We start from the raw sequence: 24,607 nt of genomic DNA, 5'->3' as shown, positions 1-24,607 counted from the left end.
AAAGGGGAAGTTATGGTACTGACAAAGCAACCTATGTTTATTGTCCTCTTTGCCTGAGCTCCCAAAATCCTGCAGCCAGGCTTATAGTCCCCCTTTTTTCCCCAACTTGCCCTCCCCATCCAAGGCCCAGGAGCTTGGAAGGTTAGTTTTCTGAGAATCAAACATCCCAGAAAAGTATCTATGAATCTCTGATGGATCCCCAACAAGAAGAGGTGGCCATTTCCGCATCATGTGATGAAGCTCACTGATAGATTTTTATTTATTATTTTTAAAAGTTTATGTAGAGAGAGAGAGAACTGGGGAGGGGGGAGAGGCAGAAACAGGGGAGGCAGAGGATCCTGAAGCAGGCTTGGTGCTCACAGCAGAGAGATCAACATACACAAACTGTGAGATCACGCCCTGAGTCAGTCAGATGCTTAACCTACTGAGCCACCCAGGTGCATCAAAGCTCACTGATATTTAAGCCCACCTCTGCACACAAAAATTACCAACTTTTTAAATGTCTCATTTCAAATATAAATGCACAGCCATGGATGAGATACTTGCAGAAAGACTCCAACAGAGAAAAGCAGAGTAAACTGACAGACATCAAGCATACAGAAAATGTTAAAGAAACTTAAGCATCCCCAGGATAACATGAAATGATAATAGAATGCTATAGAAAAGAATATTTTTTTAAAAAAGTGTTCTTAGAAATTACACATGAATAGTGAAAACAAATTCAACAGAGGGTTGGAAGATAAAGTCAGAGAAACCCGCTACAAAAATGGACTAAACCAGATCCTGAACCCATTTACTATTGTCATAATAGAAGGCTTAAGAATATGGGAAGTAAAATGCTTTCTAGTTAGTAACATTTCCAACAACTTCCCAGCACAGCCTTTAAAATTTTTATTTCTCCCCAAAATAGCCTTGTGAAGGAAGAAGAAGGTGAAAGTCAACTCAAACTTTTGTCTTTTGAGGCACATGTAAGAAAAAGTGTTATTTAAAGAATTTATCACATGGTGAATGATGCAGCCTAAAATTGTCTTTTCATAGTACCAAATTATTAGGACTTAGAGTTAGTTTGGTGTCATGTGGAATGGGCTGAATTTTCTGACATTGTAGGTTTATGTTCATGGCATCACCCTTAAAAAGCAAAATTTCCTCCAAATATTTCCTTTACCCTGGCCTATGTAACAAATCTCAAATTTTTGTTAACAGTATATAAAGGCAAAAGGAATATAGATTGCTCGGTTAATAATTGTTTATTAAATGGCTCATTTTTGTGATTCAAAATTTCCTGTAAGATTGTAGGTCCAGTTTTTGAAAGCTAGGTCACAACTATAATTAAGTACTGTTGCTATAAAGCAACATTTTGAAGACATTAAACTTTTTACACTGTGATTTTTTAAAACATCAACTAAACTTCTGTGTCATCAAAATCATGTCACTGCAAAGGATATAACATAACATAAAAAGAAAGTAGAGCCCTTTATATGGACAGGAATTTCATGGTGAGGAAAAACAGAAAAAGTACTTGCCAATAAATTGTGCAATTACTCATTATCCCGACACTGACAATTTCATAGACTGCTTCCAAGGCAGAAAACAGATACTAATTAGTAATTACCAAGATTACTAACAACATCCCCCCAAAAAACACTTCATCATAACATACATCAAACCTGTCGATATACTTATACTGTGTTCTGGTCATTTGATACAGCCTAAAGAAAAGGATAGTCTGCTTAAAAGATTTCAAATAAGGGCTCCTGGGTGGCTTAGTTAGTTAAGCGTCCTACTTGCGCTCAGGTTATAGTTTCATAGTTCGTGAGTTCAAGACCACTCAGGCTTGCTGTTAGTGCAGACAGAGCCTGCTTCAGATCCTCCCTCTCTCTGCCTCTTTCCCATGCTCTCTTAAGATAAACATAATTTAAAAATAAAATATTTCAAAAAGTGTTGCATATTCCACATGGGAGATTATTGTATTAAATATAACCAAATTATGATAAATGGATGTTCTGCCCTCAGAAAAATTAAACTAGACATTTTTTTTCCAATGTAGTACAAAATTCAAAACCCAACATAAGAATGTTCAAGATAGGCAAATCCAGAGACAGACAGACTAATGGTTCCCTAGGGCTAGGGTGTCTGAGGAATATAACTGGGTTGGATAATGTCTCCCTATAATTCATGTCCACTTGGAAATTCAAAATGTGACCTTATCTGGAAACAGGGTCTTGCAGATGTCATTAGTTACGATCATAACAGATGGGGGACAGCAGGCTAAATGTAATGACTACTGTCCTTAAAACATCACACAAAGACACAGAGACATACAGGAAAAGACATGTGAAGACAGGAAGTGATTTTAGTGATACAGTTTCAAGTCAATGAATGCCAAGGATTTCCAGCAACCACCAGCAGCTGGGGGAGAGGTGTGGGCACTTTCTGCCTCAGAGCCTCCACCCAGAAGGAGGCAAACTCAACACCCGGATTTAGGACTTTTGGCCTCCTAAATTGAGAAAGAATAAGTTTCTGTAGTTTTAAGTCACTAAGTTTGTGGTATTTCATTATAGGAGCCACCGGAAAGTAACACAGGGGGCAATGGGGAGTGACTGCTAATGAGTATGGGGTTTCTTTTCTATGGTGATGAAAATGTTCCTAACTGTGATGCTAATTGCAGTCTGTGAGTATATTAAACACCACTGAATGGTACACTTTAGGTGGGTGAATTGTAGGATATTTAAATTATATTTCAAGAAAAGTGTTATGTGCATTAAAAACCCTACATAAATAAAAATATATGATTTTTATAATTTCTTTTTCATTTAAACATTTTTAGGATTTAAGATTATAACCCCCATATAAATAAAACAACGAAAATCAAAACAGAAACACTGGTTCACAAATTTTAAAAACAACCATTGCCTAACACATTTAAAATCAAAGATGAATAAAACTTAGTAGTCTATTTTAAGTTAAAAAATATTTAATATAATTGGATAAAAACACTGATGGTGACAGCTTTACATGGCTCATTCCATACATTCCATAATGTAAAAGGCCAAAACATTACTAGGAAAGAAATGAGTAGTTGGATTTGTAAAAGATTTATTGACCACATAAAAGCAATTAATACGAGATGACAAACATTTAACTCAAATTATTACAAAACTTGTAGGAGATACTTGGGTTTAACCTCTCTGATGTGTCCTGCTAAGGAAAAAAAACATGTATCTTTTTAAATCCATAATAAGTTCAAAGTCAACATTGATATTGTATAGCTATCAGTGCTATTCTAGTAACCTAGAAATTTGCTATAAATAGCTTATCTTTTGCTAATCATTCTTACTATGATTTTATTTTATTTAACAGTGAGGAGTGAAGAGGCATAATCATTTTTTTAACCATGGGGTAAAACAGTACTATAAATTAACCAGCGTGCTAAGCTTGGCATTTTCTGTTTAAAAGATGAAATATGTTTAATTGGATTGAATATATTTCATGAGGACTTGGGTACGTTTTTAAGCCCAAAATGTGTTTATGAAGTTTTGTGAGAGTATGTGTATGCCTTGACTCACTCTGGCTTGCTTTTACAATGGAATAAATTTGGCACTAAATGGATCAAATGAAGACAAGCAAAACTAGATGAGACTAAGCTGCTTCATTGGAGTTGCCTGTCTTGACTTACAATTCACACTATTTCTTCATTCTTGACTGAACAGAAACAAGTAGGCCTAACTACAGAGCACTTCCATGATGTATGAAAATAGAATCTAGAGCTAAGATGAGACTGCTTCACTGATGAGCCAATCCCCCACTCTGCCATAATCATAGTTACACATGTAAAATTCATTCAAGAATTCGTATTTTCACCAAATGCTTATGATTTTTCAAGTTTTCTCACTAGGTATGTCTTGGTTAAGTGGCCAGCTAAAATATGGTCTTTGAATTAAGTAAGGAAATTCATATAAAAGAAACATCTATTTTATAGCGATCTTACCTTACTTGAAATTTCCTTAAAAAAACAAAAAAAAAACACCAAACTAAAACTTTGTAACCAAACTCTTGGAACAAAGCACTGGTGGCCATATTTTTGAGTCTCCAATAAATCTTGAAGTCCATTCACTTTTCATGTTTCAAGTGTTTCTTCATTTGCTCCACAAGTATCAACAACACAAATTAAACAACTTGTTACTGGAAAAGCTCGGACTTTGGAGTTGGCAACCCATTTGTCTGTCTCAGTATTATATTCAAGGATGTGTCCTAATCGACCCACACCTTGAAAACCTGCCAAGACATAAACTATAGAGCCAACTGCTGCACACTTCACTGTTACGCCCTTCCATGGCATTGGTGAGACCATCTTCCATTCGTTTAATTTAATATCATAATATTCCACGTTGTCCAGGCCACCTTCAAAAGAATAAAATAAGATGAAGAATTATATGAATAATTCTAAGATCTCTTAAAGTATTAATTTTTTGCATTTTCCCAACATTTTGTTACAAACATTTTCAAACATGCAGGACAGTTAAGAACCTTACAATGAATGTCCAGATATCTACCATCTATTTTTACTTTTACTTTAACATAATACATACTTAACTTAATTTTTACTTGTTGGTTTAGGATCCTAAATATTTATATTTATTTTGCAAAATTAAAAATGTTCTATCTGTTCTGGAAAAGTCAATCAGTGGATTTTCCTTCTGATTAACTTTGATTATTATTCAAATGTCCTTTATCCTTCTGCCATTTATCAATTTAGAAATGGCGAGAGACAGGAGAAGGGAAAGAAGGTATTTCTTAATTGATGCTAAAAGGTACTGACTAAAATGAGGTTTGTGGACAATAGATTCAGTCCAGATTTTCCATTATTTAAAGAAATTATTTTAGATTTTTTACTATAAATTACTTAAGAAAATAAAAATTCAAATTTACCTATTTAAAAATAGTAATATTGATATTTTCATGCAATGTTTAAAAATGTTTAGGAAACTATGCCATTCAGGGCCTGTATACAAATCTTAAAAGTTGTATTTAAAGTTTGTTTAAAATTCAAAAGTTTCTGTTACTCAACAAGTTCTTTAGTTATTATGATACTACTACCCAGGGTATGTTCCGAAATGTGTGAGGTGGCCATTACCTACACTTCCTGGACAGCAATGTTAAATGTACTGCAATGTCTCACAAAATATATTAGTTCCCAGAAACTACAAAAATAAGTATAATAATGTATGTGATAAATGCTTGTATTTCGGTTTTAAGAGACGTTTAAAAATTTTAAGAGGAAGAGGTCTCAGAAAACTCACTGGAAAAGTTGAAGAGTAAATTAATAACACATACCCAAGCCATTCTGACCACCTACAGCAAATATCTTGTCTTTTACAAATACCAGTCCATGATTCTTCCTGGCCTCAATCATTGGACACAGCTCAGTCCACCTGAAAATAAAAGAAAGTTTTTATTTTTGTTCTTTATCTTTATTTTGTCCTTTATACTTGTTCACAGGAAGTAAAGCACTCATACTAATTTATAAGAAAGGTTTGTTATCTCAATTAAGTGTTCATTTACCACTCATATGTGTACACACACACATACACACACACCTGAAAGACTAGAAAACAAAAGTCTAACATGGTTTTGAGTAATTTATTTAAAAGTGGGGTAAATGGGGATTTTATTCAACTTCAATAAAATATGAGAAATAGGGAATATCTGGAGACTGCTAATACATCTTTGTGAGGAAATCCAATCCCTGTAGTTCACAACAACTTGTTAAAATGGTAACCAAAAAAAAAAAAAAAGGAAGGTACTTAAGTATAAGTACTTAAGGTAATATTTAATGTATGAGTAAAACACAAATTTAACACTGAGCCCTAGCAATCAGCAAATGAGTAGTATCCGCTACTATTCACATGTCCACCTTCAAATGTACACTCAGAACTTTAGGCAGCTCTAGTAACAAAAGTGCTGTCCTTCTGTCCAATTTAATACCTTAATAGCATGTTATTTTGTTCATAGCCACTACTGTAAGTAATGAGATTGAGAATATAAATGTGGTCACAGTGTTGAAGAATACTAATTCATAGCTAACAGCCTCATAAACAGAGACAACTGTTCTTTTTTTCTATGAGACTCAATCCCTTCTTTTGCATACAATCCCATATACCTAACTGGCATTTGTGATTGTGAAGAGAGTACTGGCATACAGACTTGGGTCTCAACTGCTAATGTAAGCCAAAAGTCTCCAAGCAAAAACAAACAGGAACTGGACAAAAGTGTAACTCTTTAATATGATATTTATATTTCTTCTTTTAAAAAGTTAAATTTGTAATTTTTCAAAAACAATTAGGACATAATGATGAACTCTGAAATATCAGCTACTGTTTTGTTGCCTTGTATTTATACATTTTTTTTGTTTCAAAAGATATTTGACAGTTACCACTCTCATTTTCGGAGCACCCTGTAACAGCACTCTGTAAGGCAACATTGGTCCTCTTTTTTTTTTTTTTTTTCAGAGTAAACACACATATTTGCCCAGGGAAAAAGAGCAGCAAACAGCTCAGATGTGGGAGCCATACTGGACCTCCACTGCCTCTCAGTGGTTAGCTTCAGATGGTGAGCTGTCAAAATGCAATAAACATAGTATTTGACTTGGAAGAATTAAAAAATATATACCCCTTTCTTCTCCACATATGTCCATGATGTAAAGTAAGAGTGTATTTTGATGAATGGTGGTCTGATGCTTACGATGGTTTGACCTATGATTTTTTGACTTTGTGATAACGCAAAAGTGAAACACACACCATAGAAACTGTACATCACATTTTGAATTCTGATCTTTTCCTGGGCTAGCTGCATGATCCTCTCTTGTGAGGCTGGCTAGCAGCAGTGAGCCACAGCTCCCAGTCAGCCAGGTGATCACGAGGGTAAACAACTGATACACTTAGGACCTTCCTATACTTGTATAGCCATTCTGCTTTTCACTTCCAGGATTCACTATATCATGTGAGAGAGTCAACATGTTATTATAAAACAGTTTTTGTGTTAAATGATTTTGCCCAACTGTAAGCTACTGTAAGTGTTCTGAGCATGTTTAATGTAGGCCTGGCTAAGCTACGATGTCCAGTAGGTTAGGTGTAGTAAATGCATTTTCAAGGTAACGATATTTTCAGCTAACAATGGGTTTATGAGGCTGTAACCCACTGTTAAGTGGAGGATGATCTCTGTAGCTAAGACTCCTGAAGGTTTGCAGTAGGAAGTTTCCCAAAATCCATTTTCTTCTTCTGTAATTTCACATGCAGAGTATGTATTAGGTCCATGCTCTCCCCAACCTGAACTTTAGTATTTAGAAGTTTTTCTTAAAGTTCTGACTGCATAACCTGTGTCATGTTGTTTCCACAGGCTCCATTTCTTAGCTTCCAATTAAACCATTCTACTTACAAAACACTTAAAAAACGAAATCATTGTAGTATATAACTTTTCATTTTGGGATATGAATTGTTATAGTCACACTAGCTTTTCACTTAGGAAAAGTTAAAGGCATTGAAGAGAATATAGAGAATTCAAGTCTCATACATAAGCTCAATATATACAAAATAAATGCTAACTTGTATAAGTTTTAAAATATTCCCCAAAATTGAATATATTGACCCAGTTTTAAAAAATATTGCGGTTGCAGGAGTGTCTGGGTGGCTCAGTCAGTTAAACATCCAACTCCTGATTTCAGCCCAGATCATGATCTCATGGTTCATGAGATTGAGCCCCATGTAAGGTTCTGCACTGGCCTGCTTGGGATTCTCTCTCTGCCCCTCCCCAGCTAGTGCTCTTGCTCTTTCTCTCTCAAAACTAAATCAATAAACATTAAAAATACTGAGGTTGAAGAATTCCTTTATACATTTTCCCTGCCACTATGAGTATGAATATACTAATCTACACTGATAGAGTGCCTAAATAAAGATCTCAAAATTTAGAATCCTGGTGTTTATCTGGTATGGGTTCTACTTTAAGAGTTTTTTTTTTTTAGAAATGAAAAAATAATTAGGCAGCAGGATGAATGAGACTACAGTTTTCCAACTACTATGCATTACTAGTTTTGAATATGAACTTTCTCAGAGGTAAAGCAGAGACTGCTGCAAGAGGAAAGAGAGTTGGCACACACCTCCCTCTCCTGTAGTTTCGGACAAGACAGGGTGAGCACAACTGACGGATGATGGGATGAGATAAGGTACCCCAGTGTGCTCTGGCAAGGACAAAGGTATATTTTGAAAAACGGTGAGTAACAGTAAATTTGATGATATCAAAGAGATTTTCTAGTCTTAACACTTTTGCAAAAGATAAGTTTCAAGATAAACTGCTTTCAATTCTATTCCTAACACTGGTAACCATTTGAGCAAAAAAAAAAGAGAAAAAGAACAACTGTAACTGTAACTGCAGCTTTGTTTGGGGAAGGAATTGCTGATTTTAAAACCTTTAAACATAGGTGGGAAGTATAAATAAATAGCTGTATAATATTTTAGGATTAAATTCTTACTTCTGATTTAAAAAAAAAAAAGCAATAGCTGGAGTGAAAGACTTCTATGTTTTGTAATCTGGCAATATTTCCTAAAGGTAAAACTTGAGCATAAGATTTTTGGTGCAGTTCTTTGGCATAATGTTTAAGTTGAACATATTCACCTAAAAACTTGTTCTGGTAAAGGAAGAATAATCCTTAATAAGTAATTTTTCATATTAAATCTCTTTGGATGTTTCTGAGTATCGAAAAAAGGTCTGACTCAGATATTACCTGTGGTCATTTCCTTAATAGTTAAATGGCACCTTACTTACCCACCCCTCTACTGTTCAGTAATTGGCACATTATCTTTGTCTACACTGAACAGGTTCCATCATTAATTACAGGGTCAGAAAAACTGCCTAACCATTTATTTCTTTAGTCTGTCTTTTAAAGGGCAGTATTTACTTATCAGATTTAAGAATAATCTTATTGAAAAAATATATATCCAAACATATATGTAAACTCAGAATTAAGACATGATACCTAGGGGTATGATTTATTAATGACACAAACCAATATACAATATTACCAACTAAAGGCAAATTTACTACTGGTTATCAATTGTTCCCTCTCCTCCCCTACATTTCCTTACCTCAAACAAAAATATTTTATGGATCTGATGAATCAAGTCATACTTGTCTCATTCACAGCATTTAGTGTACAAACAAGAAAGAGAATGGCTCCCACAGGGTATATAAGGTCAAGCCATTTCTTAAAGCATAGAGGAAGGGTCCAGGCCATAAACGTCCTGAACCTAGCACGTTCCAAATACAAGAACTAAATTCTGTCAGGCTCCTTTGCCTTCTGCCATCTTCTTCCTCTGAGCTTAGAAACTACAATTAACTGTGAAAGAAGACTTTGTTTGTTTATACACAGTATAGTTTTAATGAGTTACGCAGAGGGTTATTCACACAAACTTCTACACATAAATTTACAAACACTTATACGTAAATAAAGAACGATGTTACTTGAAAGATAAATTATACCCAGTGTAATTTCACTGACTTAAGAACAGGTCTATTCTTGTACGAGTTTAAAATAAGACTTTTAAACCAATACATACGTTTCTGTGGCAGGATCGTAAACCTCACAGGAATTCAGCACACGCCCAGAAACATTGTTCCCTAAACTTCCACCACAAACATAGATCAGGCCATTGGCTTCCACCATCCCGTGGCTGCAGCGCTGAGTCAACATGCTGGGCTTCGTGTGCCAGCTTTCAGTTCGTGTATCATAGCACTCAAACAAATACAGAGCTGAGTTCCCTGCAAAAGACAAAGGCCCATCATACTTAACTTAGTGTATGTGTGGGCTTGGAGTGAGCTGACTGTAAAGGTGAGTCACTAGTTACTGGAGGGAAAAATTGACCATGGTAAAGTCTTCTCTAAACTTAATTTTTTTAAAATGTTTTTATTTATTTCTGAGAGAGAGAGAAAGAGATAGAGAGAGACAGCGTGAACAGGGGAGGGTCAGAGAGAGAGGGAGACACAAAATCCAAAGACAGGCTCCAGGCTCTGGGCTAGCTGTCAGCACAGAGCCCGATGTGGGGCTTGAACCCACGAACTGTGAGATCATGACCTGAGCCGAAGTCGGACGCTTAACCGAGTGAGCCACTCAGGCGCCCCTAGTCTTCTCTAAACTTAATTAACAATAACAGCCAAATATAGGAATAGCTTAAGAAAAAGCTAACCCTGTTTGTATAGACCTTAGAAAATATTAAAAAAAAAATCCGCTGAAGATATTTATTGGTAATTTTAGGAAAAAAATTGGTTTGAATTCAGAAGAAAAATTAAATAAACAACATTATGTATGTCTTCAAGCCCAGTTATGCATGATGGGAATTGTCCAAACTTCAAATGTTTATAGAGGAGAAAACCATAGCTCTTTACAGATCATAAATCCATACCTTAAACTCTGAAAATTACAATCTGATAATATTCTAAGGCTTATCATCATACATTCTGTAATTGTCACTGCACCATTAACAAAACTATTCTTCCTGACTACTCTCGGTGGTTTTGAACATATATTCATCCTGTTTTGCAACTTCTGTATGTTATACGGGCTCAGTAGAGAATTTTAGAAATGATACTAATAAAGACATAAGTGCTTTTTCCTTCCCAAGAAAAAAGAAGTTAAAATTTAGCCAAATAATTTTTCATCTCCCACTCTTCTGGACTTCGCTAATGAAACAACACCCTTATAATTCTCAATCACAACGAAGGTCTACAGAAGACAAAATTCCAGGAATAACAAGTGGAAGAAGCAACCATCCTGATTAACAATAACTTCTTTTTAACTTCTGGAACATTTTCAATTTGGTAGATTCAGCTGGTTGATACTAAAGGGGAAATATAGAGTATATGGCAGATATAAGAAATTACTATTTAAGTAAAAAACTGACCTAGTAATTGCTGAAGAAGTAAAGTTACATACTATACTTTCTATAAAAAGTATACCTATAGAACAGTTTCTGTTATCTTTAGAATTTATTGCATTTGAAATATACTGTGTTGGACATTCTATGAAGAATACTTTTAAAGGGAGGAAAAGGTCACTTTTTAAGTCACATTTTAAAAATCTTTAGTTTTTCTGGGGCACCTGGGTGTCACTCAGATGAGTGTCCAACTCTTGATTTCAGCTCAGGTCATGATCGAGCCCTGTGGGGGGCCCCACTCTGAAAGGATCAAGCCTGCTTGGGATTCTTTCACTCCCTTTCTCTCTGACCTTCGCCAGTGTTCGCTCATGCTACCTCTCTCTCAAAATAAATAAACTTGAAAAAAATTAAAAATCTTTAATTTTTCTAATATTCATTTGACATCTAGTGGAAGAGTAAAAACATAAACCAGATACATATGCTAACCAAAACTAAAACATTCTCTGGCCTAATATGAAAATTATCAAATAAAATAAAAATTAACATTTAAATTCCATACTTTAGGTTTACTTGGTCTTCTAAGTTTTCTTTATAAACCCATTATTTAGCTAAAGAAATTATTTGAAAAGGTGAAAGCATGTAAAAGCTATTACATAGCTAGTCTGCACCTAGAATATTCATTTAGAAAAGCTATTCATTTAGAAAAAGACCACTCCTGGATGCTAACAAATTATCCATTAATGAGAAAGGTTTTTTACACCCAAGCCGATACCCTGTTCTGAAAAAATAATATAGATTTTAAAAGCAAGTATGTAGTAAAGAGATCTTAAAGAGTCTATGAGTGAATCAAACTCTGAAATCATTAAAGCAAATATTATATATTGGAAACTATTCTAAATAGAATTAAAATCTAGATGGCTTGAGAAAAAAATGGGACAATTAACATAACCTAGAAAGCTGAAGTTCTTGAAAAATTAATGATTTATAAAATAAATAAGGTAACCTTCAGGGAAATGGGCTCTACAATGTGACAGATATGTACTTAAATTATGTTAAAAAGACAACACCAATTGTTTATATTAATATGAAAAAGAAAGATACTTGCTAAAACACTCTCCCCAAACAAAAATACCGAGTTAAGTCCTTACCAACTTCAGAACCTCCAGATGTGTAAATTTTGCCTTCTGCAGCACAGGCAGCAAGGCTGTCTCGAGGCGTAGGAGGGCCCAGTTTGGAATACCAGCTATCCTTCACGACATTGTAGCAATCCATTCGTTTTATGGGGAAAAGCTGAGAGCCCCCCAAAATGTATACTACGTTGTCCCAAAACACGCATGCTGCATCTCTTCGTTTTTCAAAGGGGCAGCGGATGTCTGTCCAGCTATAATCCTGTAACAGGAAAGAAAATGGTCAGTAATGCAAAACTTATCATTGATACAGATAAGGCAAAGATATAGTTGAGAAAATACAAAATATAAGAGTATGTTAATTTACTAGAGTACGTATCACAATGTTGGTTAGTGGGCACAGAGGGAGAGGAAGAGAGTAGCTGCTTGGGGTGTTTTCTGGCTCTGGATTAAATGGTCTGTCTCACATTTGGATGTATACCTACCACTAGTCTCTTATTCCTTCTGTTATTAAGGATAATAACACAAGAAAATCCTAAAATAAGTGAAGTAGTTTTGTCATTTAGGAAAAAAAAAACTTATTTTGGGGTGCCTGGATGGCTTAGTCGGTTAAGTGTCCTACTTTCGCTTAGGTCATGATCTCGCGGTTCGTGGGTTCGAGCCCCGCGTCGGGCTCTGTGCTGACTGCTGGCTCAGAGCCTGGAGCCTGTTTCAGTCTATGACTCCCTCTCTCCCTGACCCTCCCCTGCTCATGCTGTCTCTCTCTCTCTCTCTCTCTCGCCTAGAAATAAATAAAAAAGAAAAAAAGAAAAAAAAGAAAAAAAACTTATTTCAAATGTAACTGTAGCCATCCCTTACCTGCCAGATATATAGAGTGATATAAAGAATCACTGGCTAACATGAAGCTTAAACTGCTATGATCTTCCTGACATCTAAGGAGAGAAGGTCTTTTGTGGACTTCTGTGATGTTAATTTTTAAAAAATATTCAGTTGAGCCAGTTTATTCAGCTGGTCTTGAATAATCTGTTTCGACTAGTCTGGAAACTCACTTTTTTCTTTCCAATGATTAGAAATGAGCATCTAATTAGTACTTCATAATAAAGGTGGTTCACAGCAATATTTAGTCTCTTCACTGTGTCTGATACATTCAAGGATACCTTTCTCTATATTAATGTATGGGGGAAGTCTCCCAAAGCTACAGTATCTTAGATTTCCGGCCCGGCCCCCGTCCCTGCTTTTTATTACTGAACAAGGAAGCTATAGTGTTTCTGCTGCTTTCTGAAAATGTCTGAAAATAATTCAGGTCTGGCAGAAATCGAAACAATTCCTGATCTCACTAAGCAAAGCAGTATGTATGTGTGATTATTAATGCTCAGCTCCCTTTGGGAAAATCCGCTGGATACCTGTCACACCAGCACCCAGTTTCAGACATTCATCAGATTAGATCAAAGTGTCATAACAACACTGGGAAGGTCTCAGGCAAAAGAGCCCCTCATTCAGAGCACCTTGACTCCTAATGAGGATGAACATTCTGCTTTTTAGGGGACCAGAAAAACAAGAGACTTTTTTTCTTAAATAGAAGTACTCTTTTTAGTGTTTATTTTTATTTTTGAGAGAGAGAGAGAGAGCACGCAGGGGAGGAGTAGAGAGAAAGGGAGATGAAGGATCTGAAATAGGCTCCACACTGTGAGTGCAGACCCCGATGTGGGGCCCAAACTCAAAAAAAAAAAAAAATATCGAGGAAGCCCTTAGGGACTTTGGACCCTCCAGATGTGTAAATTTTGCCTTCTGCTGCATAGGTAGTAAGTCTGTCTTAAGGCATCAGAGGGCCCAGTTTGGAACACCAGCTATCCTTCATGACATTGTAGCAATCCATTTGTTTTATGGGGGAAAGCTGAGAGTCCCTCAAATGTATACTACGTTGTCCCAAAACACGCATGCTGCATCTCTTCATTTTTTAAAGCAGTTATTCTTTTTTTAAATTTTTTAATGTTTTATTTATTTTTGAGAGAGGGATAGAGACGCTGTGAGCAGGGGAGGGTCAGAGAGAGAGGGAGACACAGAATCCAAAGACAGGCTCCAGGCTCTGAGCTAGCTGTCAGCACAGAACCTGACGCGGGGCTTGAACCCACAAACCGTGAGATCATGACCTGAGCCGAAGTCGGAAGCTCAACTGACTGAGCCACCCAGGTGCCCCTCAAAGCAGTTATTCTTAATCAGTAATTCCCTTTAAGCAGGTCTCTGGCCTTCCCTTAGACTCCTTACTAATTTTAACAATCATTAACGGCTGAGAAATGGCCACTTAAATGCTTGTTGTTCCTAATTTAACTCACAGTTTATAACAGCACAGTCATGCCCCTCCCACTCCCTGGTTTCCTATATTGATGCCCATAATACTGATCAGTTCTGGAGAACAGGAAGTGGTAAGACAAGTGCTTGACAGGACAGAAGCTTTGCCTAGAATACAGTGGTGGTCACTACAAAGTTCGAAGATGCGCACAGGTCTAGAGCTGGGTTGGCAAAAGGGTTGGCAAATTACTGCCTAGTTTTGTAAATAAACTACACGAACACACCCATGCCCATTTGTTCATGTAGTTTATGGCTGTTTTCCTGTTATAGTGTCAGAGTTGACCAGTAATGACAGAGACTGTGTAGCCTACAAAAATGAAAATATTATGAAGTCCTTTACAGACAAAGTTCAACAAGCTCTGACCTACAGCATGTTTATGGCAGTTTGGAAAGAAGGCTACATACTTGCTGCCAAGTATCTCCTACATACTACAGATGGGACGTATCCTGTAAGTGGGTGTCCCACTTTTATGTTTATGGGATAAACCAAAAAGCTGCCAGTTCCAAGTGAAAGCTAGAGCAGGAGACAAGTTTCTAAGTAGGACAGGCTATAGTCGAATGGCTTGGATGGCTCATGTTAGTTTGTGATCCTGGGGCATCCATATACTGACCAGTGTGCTGCTCATGGCTTGGGGGATATTCTAGTATGATCACAGAGCATGCCCCTGGCATTTATTTTTTTAGTAAATAGCTCCTGGCTGACCACTAGGTTGTGATGGATGGCAAATGTCTGACACCAAGGGAAACCAGGTGACCATATCATTAACCGGTTTTGAAGCAGTTTACCTGATCTATCAAATCACAAATAGCATGCCTTCGACCAATAATTTGGTTTGTAAACATAACCCTGCACCTATGGAGGTCCCAAATGCACAGAATACCCAAAAGGTCTAATCACAACCCTTTCCTAGGAGGCCTTCTCCCTCAACCAGGGTTATGTATTTGTGGAGGCAGTCCTTAATAAATCAGCTGAGAAATTTGAAAGACTAGAGCTTGGTTCATTTGTGATAGTACTAGTCAAAAGTGGACTGCTAAAGCATTATAGTCCCTTCAAAAATGGTACTAAAGGGCAATTCAGAAGAAACCTTCTGATTTGGTAGAATTTTTAGTCCTTTTATTTTCCATTATACTCTTCAGGAGGGAAAGGCTAAGGTCAGTTTTTATCAATTCTTTTTTTTTTTTTAAATTTTTAACGTTTTATTTATTTGTGAGAGAGAGAGAGACAGCATGATCAGGGGAGGGTCAGAGAGAGAGAGGGAGACACAGAATCTGAAATAGGCTCCAGGCTCTAAGCTAGCTGACAGCACAGAGCCTGACATGGGGCTCAAACCCACAAACCACGAGATCATGACCTGAGCCGAAGTCGGACACTGAACCGACTGAGCCATGAGGTGCCCCAGTTTTTATCAATTCTTGACAGTAGCTAATGGTTCACACAGATGGATGCAGACCTGAATAAGACTGTTGACAGAAAGATTACAGTAAGGATAATGTAGATGGCCCTCTAGAAAGGACACAAACTTGCATCCTATATGAATTCTTACCAGAGTGCCCACAACTCCAGTAAAGTCTCTTAATAATCACATGGATATAAATGCATCTTTATCTTCCCTCTTCAATCTGATGCTTGTGCTCAACGGGCTTATGTGTGACCACAGGGTCAGTAACAGGCTGCATAAGCTAGCAGCTATGGAAGCTAACATACTACCTCTTCCCAAGGCCAATGTGGCTATCCACTAGTCAGTGCCCACTTTATCAGGAATATTAACCAATCCTAAACCCCTGATTTGTGACCAAACCTTGAGGAAACCAGTTAGTTATGTAATACCAGGCTAACTACACTGCGACCCCTCCACTGTTAAAGGGACAATGCTCTGCCCTCATTGGAACTAATTCTTTGGACTTGGATTGGCCTTCACTTTCTTTTACACACTTGACAACATCACCATATTATAAATGCTTTGTACATCACTACTACGGTATTACATAGACTGCCTCCAAAGAAACAAGTATCAGATAAGCATCCTGATGTCAAGAGGACTTATCCAGTAACTATCATCAACCAAAAACGGGCCAACAAAATAATGAAAGAGACCATTATAAGCTTAGATTCAACACCAGTTTTGGGTACCATCTTGCAAGATTGGGGTGTTATATTTTAGGACTGTGATATCTGCTCTGCCTAGCAATACATTTAGTACCAGCAAAATATGGTATTATCTCTTCCACAGCCAAAACATCCACGTCTAAAATATAAGGGGTAGAAATGTAGGTGGCCTTTCTCAAGGTTATAATTAATAGTCTATTAAAAATTGTATTTCTAGACCTGTAACTCAGGCTCTGCTGGTCCAAATGGCATAACATGTACTGGAAAACACATTAAATTAGTAATTATTTTACATAGTTGGATTAAAGGTAACTATCTTTGTTCTTTGTGATTTTCCAGGTTTTCCAAATTTTCTAGAATGACTCTGTATTAATTTACATTAAGACATAATTACTGAAGTAAAAAAAGCCCCACATACAGCTCCAGAACCATATTGTCATTGAAAATGGCACTTAAGGAAAACAAAGAGTTGTAATGAATGCAAGGAGTTAGTAACAAAATGAGGTAAGATAGGAGAACTAGTTTTCCATTTTCTTTGATAGTGGTTATTACGTTGCATTCCAGAGCAATTACTGAAACATTTAAAATCTGACTAGCCTCAATTTCTTTATTTGTTAAAGAACTGTGTATCTTAAAAGATATGTGAAAGAACAACATAAACTGTAACTTCTCTAAAGGTATGAGTTACTATTACTAGTGGCAGGTGAGTGTTTATGTGCTCTGAGTTTTCAAAAACAAAAACAATAAAAATCTGTTACCTTTGGATTAAAATATCTACAAGACTGTGGCTGGGAGCCTCCAAATAGGGCTATGCGGTAGTCATGTTTCTTTCTTCTGGGCCTTGTGCCTTCTACTAATTCCTCTCTATCCTCTGGAGATAGCAGATGATACCTCATTCCACCTGTAGAAAAACACAGCAACTTTTCAAACAAAAACTTGAGGCACTTTAATGCTTTGAAATGGAAATAACCAAATAGTGCTTTTACTTCTGTAACTGTTTTTCTATTATCCCTCTATAGCATTTAAGGAAAGAGGGGGAAGAGGTAGGAAAATGTGTAAGGACTGGAGTCCTAACCAATTTATTATTCTCAGCAATCACTATTAGGCTAAGAACACCAAACCCACTTAATACTACACACCAGTGAATTATCTGGCTCTTCAAGCAATAGTTGCCAAAATAATAATTACTGAAATTCAGATCTCCTAACTTAGCAGTTTTCAATCCTAACTATAAGTACATTGGAATCAGAAATATCTGAAACTACCAGACCAATAAAATAAAAAAACTCTGTTGTTAAGGCCCAGGCGCTAGTATTGCCACTTAAAATGTGGTTCAAAGCCCAGCAGCTTTAGCATCTGGGAGCTTATTAGAAACAGAGAACCCCAGAACCTACTAGGCTTAGTGAATCAGAATCTACATATTTAACAAAATCCCATGGTAATTGCAATATGCACTGCGAGAAGTAGATGCCTTAGATGATTTGAAAATGCAATGATAATTCAGAATTATTGTGATGTAACCTGATCCTTTTCATTTAGCAATTCCTTAATTTTGTCAATGGCCATTTAACAATTAAGGACTTTTAAGGTATTATTTCACATCAGTGTGGGAAGGTGGGTTGCTCAATAAATCATGTTAGATAATGATATAAAGAAAAGTTATACTCCTACCTCATAATTTATTCTAAATTCCAAATCAACAGAATACCTGAGTATGCAAAAATCTCATAAATGTACTAAAAGAAATATACAAATTAAAAAAAAAAAATAAGCCCAATGGAGAAGCTAAGACAGAAAAACAAGCCATGAAAAAAACTGACTTTACATAAAATTTTAAGTTAAATTGCTGCATGGCAGAAAGAAAAAACAAAACCAAAAGATAATATCAAACTAAAAATATTTATCAAAAAAATATTTGTCAAAAAAAGGGCAAATATTGAAATATATGTTAATTAGATTAAGACCAGTTACTAACAGAAAATTCCATTAAGTAACTGAACACAGTTCACAGAAAAAGAACTAACTACAGACAACTCCTATTAAATATACAAAAAGATGCTCAAGTGCTCTAATTAGAGAAATGCAAATTAAATCATACTTGTTTACTTATCAAATTGGCCAAGATCAAATTGTCTGGACTCAGGGTAGAATATAGGTGTAGGTAAACACACGCTGCCTTCTACACAGTGCTGGTAGGGATGTGGGTGAATACATACTATTTGGAGGGCAACAGTGTGATCCACTGAAATTACAAATGCACACACTCTTTAGTCAGTGATTCTTCTTTCAGGAGTTTATCAACCTAAAGTTCCATTAGGAAAGTGGTTAAAAATTACTGTATATCCATACAATGGAGTATTATATGTGGTTGTTAATAAAAATGAAAAAGGGAAATATGTACCCATGGAATGAACTCTAAAAACTAATGTGGAATGAAAAAAAGCAATATGTAGCAGAGTACACAGTGTGATACCATTTGTGTTTTAAAAATTTATGTTTTATGCATATATACACATAATTATAAAATTTATACAAATATATGTATGTAAATGTGTACAAAGACTCAAGTAACCTCCAATATGAGGGGAAGAGGGGGTAGGGGGCAGACTTTTCAGTATATATCCTTGTATACCTTTTTGAATTATGTATGATATGCAGTACTATAGATCCAAAAATAAAATAATGGCTACAATTCTTAATACATGTAAAACACTTTCTTCATGATGCTGTGCTGTGCTTTCAAATATAAAGAGGTTGGAGAAGTCTGTGAGTGTTTGAAAATCAATATTTAGCATGTCCTTCATTCAGAGTTTGAGGAGAAGCACTTTGTACTAGAACAGCAGGAGACCTTTGCAGTCAAGGCTCTGGCACATGCTTTAGGTCAGGGGTCAGCGAACTTTTTCTGGAAAGGGCCAGACAGTAAATATTTTAGGCTTTGTGGGCCACATATGGTTTCTAACATACACTCCATTTGTTTGATTTTATAATCCTCTTAGCTCGGGGCTACCTTTAGCCTGTGGAATGTAGTTTGCTGACCTCACCTTCAGCCCTCCTACTCCAAGTCTGATCTGTGGTTCTTGCCTGACCATCACTAGTAGCAGCAGTGCCTGGAAAGTTGTTAACAATACAAATTGAACCTAGACTTTCTGAATCAGAAATGCTGGGGTGTGAGAGCTACTGCTCTAGGAGGGCTCCACATAGGCCACAGGTGTACTGTGGATACTCCTAACAAGAGAAGACAGGTAGCAATGGTTTGCAACCAACAGGTCACTGGGTAAAAGTGGCTGACTGTGGCCAACTGTGTTGACCCCTGAAGGAAGCATTAGCTGGGGCTTCACTGGTAGGCTCTTTCTCTATACGGACGGGGCTGGGGACAAATACTCTGACATCTTTCCTGAGGAGCTCTTTGTTCCATAGGCTTATTGCTTTGGGAGTTATTCCTTTGAGAGTCAAGTATTGTCATTTGCAAATTTTGAGTAAGAAGCTGGTCTGGCCCTTTGCTTCCAGTCTCAAAAGGCAGTGCTAAGGCAGATGGAGGAAGGTAACTAATGATCTGAAGAAAGGAGTTTAGAGGTCTTCTTTTCTCCATTTAGCTCTGTCCAGGTCCCAAAGCCTAGAGAGTTTTAGCTGCTTGTGTTAGTCAAGGAATTTTAGAACAATGTACTTTGTTTATTTTTAAAAAAGAAAAGAAAAAAATGTAATAAACACCTTGATTGGCTCTCTGGAATCCCTATACTTGGCTGGATTTCCAAAATAATCCTGCCTTCCTGTTTCTAAATCAATTCAGAATCCACATAGGAACTAAATACTGTACTTGACTGAGATTGGCTACTTGTCTTTAACAGCTCACATCATGTATGAATAGGTGCTCTTTATCCAATGAAACCAGAAATATAACACACAGTGTGGGAATGGAGGCATGACAAAAAATCTGATTATTAACATATATGAAATCCAAAAAGTGAAAGCCCTAATCTAAAGGCATCTTTTTGGTCCCAATTTTTTCCTTCATCTTTCTTGAGTTAAAATACTAGTAGCCGCCCAGGCTCTACTTCTTAAAACTCTCTCTATACCTTGGTTTTCAAGACACCAGTCTTTGGTTCAAGCAGTTTAGTAAATTCTCCTTTCCTGGTTCTTTTCCTCCTACCACTGCTTAAATGTAGGTATTCATAAAGATATGTCCTTAACTTATATCCTCTTCTTTTTTTCTCTTCACACTGTAACTGGATTAAAATATTCCTAGTCTTTTAAAAATTCTTTATTTAACAAAAAGATAGTATATGCCATATACTGTTTTATGCTTTTACAACTTATGAAAAATTTCCAAATTATTAGTCATTTAAAATATTTTTAGTACACACAAAGCATTCCATTGTATGGATATATCACAACACTTTTCCAATTTAAGGGACAATATTGGGTCAACCTACCTAAAACTATGCCAGTATTATTATGTAGTAGCAGGGTGATAAAGCTAATGAAAATTTTACTTAGCTCCCAAATTAACAGGCAAGTGATACTATTTAATTACTAGGACACTCAAACTTAATGCCACTCTTGAGAAAAATGTCTTAGGCATGAGGAAACATGCTCCTTTCTCTTTCATTTATTTCCTTAACTTGTGCCTGAAATCAGCTATACCTTAAATGGAATGTCCAGTTGAGGCACCAAAAACAACTTAATGGTTCAAAGTAGGTTCCAACTACCTTCTATGAGAGGTTTTCTTGAAAATCACATTAATTGAAATCTTACAGTTGGTCCCATTTGTGGATACTATCCATGTGGTTTTTGGTTTAGGATGACTGGTAATTCAAGAGCCCAGAAGAGTTAGCATTAGTATACTTAGCATATTACAGTCATTATACTGCACTTCTCAGGCCTCTTCAAAGAATAAGCTAAACTTCCACTTACAGCAGCAAGACAGTTTAGATCTTCACACATACCTTCCAGGTACAAAATAACTTTGTGCTGGAAATAATAAATGTTAAAACATTGTTTTGTTTTAAATGTACTGCTAAGGGGTACCGGCTGGCTTAGTTGGTAGGGCATACAACTCAATCTTTGGGTTGTGAGTTTGAGCCTCATGTTGGGGGTAGAGATAACTTAAAGTAAAAAGTAAAGAGTAAAAAGAGTAAAGTAAAATAAAATAAAATGTTAAAGTGGCAAAAATAATGCAAGATCAGAGGGTGAAAAATGAGAAAACTAAATACTAGAATGGTAAGCATTAAGAGAACCTGGACCTACTCTGAGGGCTTTTGAGAATATTGGAAACCTAGACATTTATTTTATTGGCCATATGAGGGAGAGAAAAATAAGGCCTTGGATTTATACAAGTGCTGGACCGGAGATCTTCATCTAAAGCCAAATCACTTGGACTTGTTTTATCTTTAATGAAAAAATAAGCCAAAAAAAAAAAAAAAAAAAGAGCAAAAAAACCAAGCTGCTTTATGGCAGAAGGGGGAAATAGTAACTTGCCTATTTAAATTGCAGCTCCAGGTAGAGGTAAAGTTTCCTTCAAGAATTTATAATGATGGCCCTGCTCCTATAAAGTTTAAGGTTTGAATTTACCTTTTTGTAAATCTAGGAAACCAGAGCCACGAAAAATTTAAAGTAGTCTTGGATTTTTGTGCCCCAGGGCACTCGGCAAAAGCAAATACTATTCTCCTCTTGAGGAGAGCAGGGAACACTCACAGGTCTCCCAATATTCTTGGAGATTAATATCAAGCAAATATAAACTCATAATCCAAAATTACAAAGCACATAAGGAATTAAGCCACCAGAAATAAGTCAAAACAATCAACAAATAGCAGCATTTGGTCTTCAAAGACTTCAGATATTGGTATCAACAAACATAAAACATAAAATTACATTTAAAATGTTTACAGAGATAAAAGAACTGAAAACATGAGCCAAGAAAGACTATTGAAAATGAACAGGCTGCTATGAAAAATAAAAAGAAATATTAATATTAAAAGCTGAAAGTATAAGTTAAACAATTGATTAGAAAAGAAAGAGGTGAAAGAAGAATTTGTGATCTGGAATATAAATGTGCAGGATTACCAAAAATGCAACACAACGTGACAAAGACGAATGGAAAGTTTAGAAATCACAGAGGAAGGGCTTTCCAACATTTCTAACTACAAAACTTTTGAAGCCATGGCATTATTTGAAGAAAAAAATGGCTGAGAATTTTCCAAATGATGAAAAACACAGAATGCTGGACTCAGGAAATAAAACAAATACCAAGCAGGGTAAACTAAAGAAATGAATACCCACACACATTTGGTGCTAAACACCACAAAGCTCTTCTAAAGAAAAGGTCTTGTAAAAAGCCACAGAAAAAATTCAGATCATCTACAAAGATGACAACTAGACTAAGCAGGGATCAACAGTAATGATGAAGGCAGGGTGAAGTAGTATCTTCAAAGTATTCAATCTAGAATTATACACCCGGTTAACCTTTCATTTAAGAACAGGAGGAATAGGGGTGCCTGGGTGGCTTAGTCGGTTGAGCGTCCGACTTTTGCTTAGGTCATGATCTCGCGGTTTGTGGGTTCGAGCCCCGCGTCGGGCTCTGTGCTGACTGCCAGCTCAGAGTCTGGAGCCTGTTTCAGTCTGTGACTCCCTCTCTCTGACCCTCCCCTGCTCACGCTGTCTCTCTCTCTCTCCTAGAAATAAAACATTAAAAAAAAAAAAAGAATAGGAGGAATAAAAAGACATTTCCAGATAATCATTTACAATGGTTGTAAATAACAATTGTAATTGTAAACAGCAATTTATAACAAACAGACCATAAATGTAGAAATATGGAAAATAATCACAAAAGGTCTATGATACAAGAAGAAATGGTGGGCAAAGAAACTAGCAAACATGGATATATCTAAACACTCACTATATTTTTTAAAAAATTATAATGTCCCACGTCGAAAGTAAAAAAAAAAAAAAAAAAAAAAAAAAAAAAAAAAAAAAAAAAAAAAAAGAGAACAAAAATACAGAACAAGAAAACATATAGAGAGATAAACTGAATTAAAATGTCCTAAGACCCTTGTTTTCTAGAGGGTAGAAATATTTATCTACCTATTTTATGGGTTTTTTTTAAATTTTTTTTTTTGAGAGAGAGAGAGAGACAAAGCGCACAAGGAAGTGAGGGGCACAGACAAGAAGAGACAGAATCCCAAGCAGGTTCCTCACCATAAGAGCAGAGCCCAGTGAGGGGCTCTTACTCTCTGCAACTGTGAGAACATGACCTGAGCCGAGACAAAGAGTTGGATGCTTAACCGAATGTACTACCCAGGTGCCCTGAAATATATATATTTTTAAGTTTATTCACCTATTTTGAGAGACAGAGATAGTGCAAGTGGGGAAGGGGCAGAGAGAGAGAGAGAGAGAGAGAATCCCAAGTAGGCTCCATGCTGCCAGCTGTAGAGTCCATTGTGGGGCTTGAGCCCACAAACCATGAGATCATGACCTGAGGTGAAATCAAGAGTAGGACAAGCTTAACTGACTGAACCATCCAGGTGCCCCTTGAGGAGGGTAGAAATATTAATGTTCCAGGTACATATATCAAAATATAAAGGATAACTATTAAAAAGATTGATACAGAATATAAAACTTCTCAAACAGTTGAAGGAAAAAATGAAGGGAATAAACCTCAACCCAAAAGGAGATGAAAAAAGCACAGAAAAATTAGGATAAACAAAAAATGTGAAATAAGGTATTAGAAATAATTAAAAATATAATAGTACATACAATAAATTAAATGGAATATAATTTACCTGTTAAAAGACAATAGGAAAGGGTTTAAAAAAGAAAATGAAGTTATATGCTGTTTTTAAGAGATCTAACTAAAATATAAGGACACAAAATGTTTGAGAAGAAATGAATGGATATATATATAAGCTAAGAAAATAGTAACCAGATAAAAAGTGGTTTAGTTACAAAAATATCTGATAAAATAGAGAACGGAAGAATCATTATTAGGGAAAAACATCACTACATAATGATAAAAAGTTGCATTCACCAGGGAGATAATATTTCTAAACTCATATTTGGAACCCTCAAAATATAGAAAAGAAAAATTAACAGAATTACAGAAGAGATCC

General features: G+C 36.1%; 1 protein-coding gene across 3 annotated transcripts in view; it reads right to left on the bottom strand.

Annotated features, from left to right (window-relative positions):
* Positions 1 to 3,079: 3,079 nt before the first annotated feature.
* Positions 3,080 to 24,607, bottom strand: part of KLHL7 (kelch like family member 7) — a 59,385-nt gene continuing 37,857 nt past the window's right edge. For all 3 annotated transcript variants that reach the window (XM_039222517.1, XM_039222518.1, XM_039222519.1), the window contains exons 7-11: positions 17,264 to 17,406; positions 12,071 to 12,311; positions 9,609 to 9,810; positions 5,335 to 5,432; positions 3,080 to 4,401 (exon numbers count right to left, since the gene is read on the bottom strand). In XM_039222517.1, the coding sequence (XP_039078448.1) occupies positions 4,118 to 4,401; positions 5,335 to 5,432; positions 9,609 to 9,810; positions 12,071 to 12,311; positions 17,264 to 17,406 (968 nt within the window). In that variant the 3' untranslated portion in view covers positions 3,080 to 4,117. The remainder of the gene's footprint in view (positions 4,402 to 5,334; positions 5,433 to 9,608; positions 9,811 to 12,070; positions 12,312 to 17,263; positions 17,407 to 24,607) is intronic.

This window comes from Hyaena hyaena, unplaced genomic scaffold, assembly GCF_003009895.1.
Source record: "Hyaena hyaena isolate Hyena2069 unplaced genomic scaffold, ASM300989v1 scaffold_1148, whole genome shotgun sequence".
NCBI lineage: Eukaryota > Metazoa > Chordata > Mammalia > Carnivora > Hyaenidae > Hyaena > Hyaena hyaena.
The sequence above is the reverse complement of the archived record's forward strand: the minus strand, read 5'-3'. Positions and strand labels throughout refer to the sequence as shown.